Genomic DNA, 6,057 nt, shown 5'->3' with positions numbered 1-6,057 from the left:
GGAGTGCAAAAATGAAATTGGGAAAAGGAAAAAAAAGTACGAGAGAAAAGAAAGAGAATGAAATAGAAGAGGGGAAGAAACTATTTATATGGGGAGAAAACTCCAATAGAACAGCCACTAATCCCAAAAAATGCCCTCAACAGATACCTAGAGATGAATGCAAACTACAAACAACAACTAATATCAAGTGAGGCAAGGGAAAACAGAAGCAATAAATAACCGGCGGGGGGGGGGGGGGAAAAAAAAAAAAATAAAAAGAAAAAGCAAAACAATCTCACGAACAAGCATAAAATAAACAATATAATCAACAATCAAGCAAACAACAACACAACAACAGAGAGGAAAAAATTTGGATAGTGAAGAAAGAGAAGAGAGCGGTGTATATGGACTTAGAGCAAGGGATTGGAAATTAGATATATAAGTAGGGTGAAATTTTAACAGGGAGTAAAAGGAAGGAATAGGAAAACTCTAAAGCAGGAATATGGTAAGAGAAACGGAAAAACAAAAGGGGAAAAGTGAGGAAGAGCATTTTGGCATAAAGGTAAAGTTGAGATAGAGTAAAATGATGTTAAATGAAAGATGAAAATAGAATGTAGAACACTAATCCCAAAATAAAATAAAGAGAAAATAAAATGACACTTTTTAAAAAAGGTGAAATGGTAGTAGTAATAATACTGGTTAAAAATAAAAATGTGGTAATTAAAAATGTAAAATCAGGTGAAGAAAAAATAAAATAATTAGTTTCTTAGGTAAAAGGTGAAAAAAATAAAAATGTGCAGTAGTGAAGGTCCTTCAGTTCCTCTACTCTTCTGTTTAGCATGCCTTAGTCCTGTCAGGTATTCAGGAGAGTGTTGAAGTTCCCTGCGATACACTGTTCCTCTGTGTTGTAAACCACAGTCCTGATTTTAAAGCAGACTGTATTTCTTTGTTTCCCAGACTGCCTTTGTTTGTGTTTACAGAAGAGTCAGTTTGTGGTTCAGCCGCTGGGTGGCAGTGTTTCTGGATTGACCTCTGAGGCTATAAGTTCTCTCTAGCAAGTATTTAGGTTTTGATTTCTGTATAGCACTTAATACTGGTTTGGGAGAGTTGACTGCCCCAGTGCTGGTTCCTTGATCATTACTCCCCGCTCTGATTCCCAGATTCCACAAAAACAACTTTCCCCTGCAGTCTCTGTGAGTGACCCCAATTGGGCGATCCTATGTATTGGGTTTAATAATCAAAAGCAAAGATTTAAGGAGAGAAAAAAAAAAAAACAGAGTAATTGCGAGCTCACAACCTCCACTGTCCAGCTCTGCGTGCACACAATTCTCCCAACGTCTCTTCCCCACGTCCTCTCTCCCCTGGCACTAAGCAGCCAGCACACTGGCAAAATCCGAGGCTGCCTTTTTGCACCCAGTCCAGCTATGGGCTGCTTTTTAGAGTTCCCTTCTGCCAGCAGCCCTGTGGGACCCCTTCCACACTCGTGGATCACACTGGCCCCAAAGCCGCAGACTTTGTGGGGCGCAGACTTCCCCTAAGCACATTCCTCTCTCCAACCTGAATTACAATCCACACCTTTATCTAGGCAAATTCTGACCTTTCCGTGAGGAGGAGCAGGGCTCATCTGAGTCCACGTATTTGCTCTGCTTGAGATCCAGTGTTCCTGGGTTCGTAGCTGGTCCCAGGGTGCCATGGTTGCAGGGTCTCTGGATGTATATGCTTCCGATATCAGCCACTCAAGATGACGTGATCTCCAAGGCTGAGTTGGCCTCTCCGGGATAGATTTCAGCAGCAGTGGAGGCAGCCCCGTTAGGGAAGCCCGATCCGGCAGTCTCCAACAGTCCCCTGGAGTATAGCTATCGCTCACCCACAAATTTACACTCTCGGTACGTCCACACACTCTCCTTCCGTTCTCTCACTCACATTGTCTTGCAGTCTGTCTTCCCGTCAGCAGCCATCTTCTGATTCCCACAAAATTTCTTAAAAAAAAAAAAAAAAGCAAAAAGGGCTCAACCACGGTGGCTCAATGGTTGAGTGTCGACCTATGAACCAGGAGGTCATGGTTTGATTCTTGGTCAGGGCACAAGCCCAGGTTGCAGGTTCAATCCCCAGTAGGGGGGTGTGCAGGAGGCAGCCGCCCAAGGATTCCCTCTCATCATTGATGTTTCTATCTATTTTTCCCTTTCCCTTCCTCTCTAAAATCAATAAAGATATATTTAAAAATAAATAAAAGAAAGCAAAAAGATACCAATGTTCATTTCTAGTTAGGTTTTTAACTTCTCTAATTTTTCTTGGACATTCCTTAGCATTTGTCCAATTTCATCTTTGATATTCTTTTTTTTGTTCTTTTCAGTTTATTGCCTGAAGGAGTTACACTAGTCCAAGTTAAAAGCAGACCCCAAATGGTTACATTATACAAGCTGTGAGGTTTTTAAACTTGTGACAAGGGACAGGAGGGAAATTCTACTCATTGCAAAGAAATCCTCACTTAAGCTTCTGTGAGCCAAAAGCACTTAAAACCCATGAACCTTCAGCTGGTCGTCCTTAGCCAGTCCAATCTCAACAAGGAACTGGCATATGTTCTTGCGCTGGTCACCCTGCAGCTGAATTACTTCTCCATATTCTGGATGCTCAATTACAGTACCATTGCAGGCAAATTTCTTCTTTAAGGCCTTCACTAGTTTCTTTTTATCATAATCATCAGCGATCCCTTGGACAGTAGTAAGGGTCTTCCTGCCGTTTCTCTGTTGAATTCTTATATGGATATAATCCTCAGTGCCAGCGGAAAGCAGGTCATCACCCTTACTTGCATCAGCAAAGGGGTCGAAAGAATGGAGGTTCTGGATAGCAGACATAGGATACGATTCCTTTTCCTCGGTGGAAACGGCCTGTGGAAGGCTGCGGGGGGAGAAGGCGGGCAGGGGGGACTGAGCGTCGGGAAGCGAGGGGGGCTTAAGGGGGAAGTTGCTGAGTCCACGGCAGCGGCTCAGTCACTCTTTGATATTCTTATATAAGCTATACATTAAGAAAATCAAAGTCCTGTGATATAATTAACAAATGATTTGATCATTTTCTCCAGCCTATTCAAACCCATTCTGTGGGGCTAATTTTTCCCCTGCCAACTAGATAAAATTTAAGGCAAGTCTTGTGGTTTTATGGTCAATCATCACCAAAAATATATATATTTTTCCAGCTACTAGTAGTTATGCAAACAGTCTCAGGTCAAAATTAAAATATCTAGTCCTGTGTTGGGAGCCATCAGAGAAACTGGCCTAGACAAAGCCATCTTAAGAACAATAAGTTTCTGGTAGAAACTCCTAGTTACCAGAAACCACGTGTGTCCTACGGTTTGGCCTACAGCTAAAGATAACCATCCTATACCCTGAAGCAACAACCGCCACATTCCGGAACCTGCTACCACCCTGCTGATAGGCTAATATCCATAGGCTGCTCCACCCACCCCCCCGTCCCCAAAACAGTATATATTCTGCCGCTGTAAAAATAAAATTTGAGGCTTGATCAGAACTTTGTCTTGCCTCCATTTCTTCGCGTCTCCTATCCTTTCATTCCCTTACAGGAATTGTCACGGTACGCACGTTGCATGCCCCGCGGGTCGGGGCAGTCCTGTGTACTAGTCACAGAATTCAACTGCATTTATAATTAACTCTTTTTTCTGTCAGACATGCTTTGAAAAGGAAATAGGTGTGATCAACTCCTCTGTGTCTTCACCATGAGCTTCTATCCTCCTCCACTCTCTAGGGCCACTCCATCTTCTAGGCTTAAAGTGTAGGGAGAGCTAAGGGGCAGAAACATCCTCACGAGACAGATACTTCACAAGTTGGTGGGCTATGAAGGTTAATTCCAGCAATCCTGGAATGTACCTGCACTGATCTGCTCAAATAAGAAATGGCACCAAAAGGCATGATTAATAGTGTCACCTGAGAACCATGTGTCCAGATGGGGGTAATTTGAACCAGCTCATCAGCACTGTTTATTGGTAACAGTGAGGATGATTTGCACCTGGTCTTCATGAGACCCCCCAACAAGTTTCATCGCTGGGACTAGTCATATAGTAAGGATATACCTACTTGAGGTACAGAGTATGGAATCCCCAGCCAAGGCTCTGCTCTGGGCTGCCTGGCTCCCAGGTGTACAACAGTGGTTCCTGCAGGAGGAAGACAGCTAGAGTTTGTGCCCCTTCCCTGTCCTTAGATGTGATGCAGACTTGGGGCTGAGAGGTGTATCCTTGATGTAATGCTGGTGCTGCTTTACCCACTTCCTACAATAAGCTGTGAGTTTGGAAGCATTGGAATGTGGGACCCTGTGAGTCTTCTTTAGACATTATGCCCCACCTGCCAGTCAGTGCCATCAACACCAGTGCTTCCCAGGACTGGCAGGCATACACAACTATTTCAAGGGCACTCTTGTGGGTTCTTCAGAGACTCCTCCTAACACTGGATTTTTCCCATATAAGTGGGCCCAGCATACCCCCACAGACTTTCTGCTGGGTCCACTTTGCCTTCCAGCAGCCTTCCTGGTTAACATCTAAGACAACCCTCGTCAGTTTTCTCACACTCATGGCAACATCTGGTAAAACAGAGATATATTCTTTGTCCCGATCAACTTGGGGAGTGAAAGTAAGACCCTTTGCAGCACCTTTTCACTCTTATCCTTTCTCAGCAAAATAAAGCAACAGCAGTCCTTTACCCTTCTATGCCTCAGGCATGATTCAAGCATCCAACCATGGGGACACATGTCAAACCCACTGGTGGCCCCAGTGAAGACCTAAAGTAAAAGAAAAAGACCTGAAGTAAAATAAAAATCTTCCACCTTTCTAAACAAAAATTTTCTTCTAATTTCTATTCAACCCTTTTATATTTTTAATGGCTGAGGGAATAAGAGACTGGTTTTGAACACTTTCTTGCAATTCCTGCATGGTGGTCTCATATCTCACTTTCTGATGTAAGTGAATACCATGGTCTTGAAGCCCTGGAAAAATCAAGGATTTGAGTCCACACCTGCCTGCTTCCACATTTCATATTCTTTCTACTATTCCAGACACCTCCATTTATGTCAAGTTAATGATACCATTCAGAATTTATTTAATATGTTATAATACTTTTATTTGGGCCCTGGAAAATATGTCTTTCCAGGTGTGTATTGCCATACTCTTCCCTTCTCAGTGATTATTTTTTCCATTTTACTAAGAGCTGAAAAAACAAAGGGAGCTATTGGTTTTCCTTTTTCTTGCTCAAGTGGAAAATTTTAATTAGCTCTTAAATAGTGTAAATAGTGAAGTTTTAACTTTTGTCTAACTATGATCTTGTGGCATTCATTCTTTCCTTAGTGAAATTAAGAGGTTTGGTAAATTACAAAAAAGGATTTTTTTCTGAACAAATTGCTCAGAAAGGGCATTTGAAAGCCTTTGCTGCTGGTTACTGGTTCTGAAGCCTCTGTTTTCTGGAGTTTTATTTCCATATCAGCAAATATGTAAATGTCACCACATCCTGTGGGTGATGTTACTGTCTACATTCTGGGGAGTAAAGTCAGAGTTATCTGACACCCCTTCTCTCCTTGAACTTTGGCCAGGTGTCAGCCAATGAGAAGTCACTGGGGAAATGTCTTCCCACAGCTTATTATTTCCCTCTCTCATTCTGTCCACTTCTTCCCACAATTGCTCCACAGTGGAAGCAAATCAGGAGAAAATTTTGAGCAAAACACAACAGTTCCTCTTTGTTTTTTAATAAAAATAATCCATCTTCCCAACAACATTTACCCAACCACATAAAAGAGCTAGCAGGGCCTCTATCCAGAAACAAGTTTGTAGGAATGACCCACAAACATAAATCTCTCGGCAGATATAGCACCCTGCCATGGCAGAGCAACAGTCTGGGCTTCTGCTCTGGAACTTTTACCCCCAAAGTGTTTAACTGCATGGCTTAAGTAAGCACCATCACATTAGTTACTCCTACTTCAGAAAGACTTGAAATAAGTGTTTTTCTATAAATTAAAAAACTTTTTGATTGTTATATGTTGAAAAGAAAAAAGATTTTTAGAAGAAAAGTGTAAACACTTTCC

General features: G+C 42.2%; 1 protein-coding gene across 1 annotated transcript; it reads right to left on the bottom strand.

The window, feature by feature from the left end:
* Positions 1 to 2,361: 2,361 nt before the first annotated feature.
* On the bottom strand, positions 2,362 to 2,849 carry LOC118676226 (eukaryotic translation initiation factor 1-like). Its single transcript, XM_036349792.1, has one exon. The coding sequence runs from the start codon at positions 2,832 to 2,834 to the stop codon at positions 2,493 to 2,495; it is 342 nt and encodes a 113-aa protein (XP_036205685.1). The 5' UTR covers positions 2,835 to 2,849; the 3' UTR covers positions 2,362 to 2,492.
* Positions 2,850 to 6,057: the final 3,208 nt, after the last annotated feature.

The sequence above is a fragment of the Myotis myotis genome, unplaced genomic scaffold, assembly GCF_014108235.1.
Source record: "Myotis myotis isolate mMyoMyo1 unplaced genomic scaffold, mMyoMyo1.p scaffold_m19_p_2, whole genome shotgun sequence".
Classification (NCBI taxonomy): Eukaryota; Metazoa; Chordata; class Mammalia; order Chiroptera; family Vespertilionidae; genus Myotis; species Myotis myotis.
This window is presented reverse-complemented; position numbering and strand designations above follow the sequence as displayed.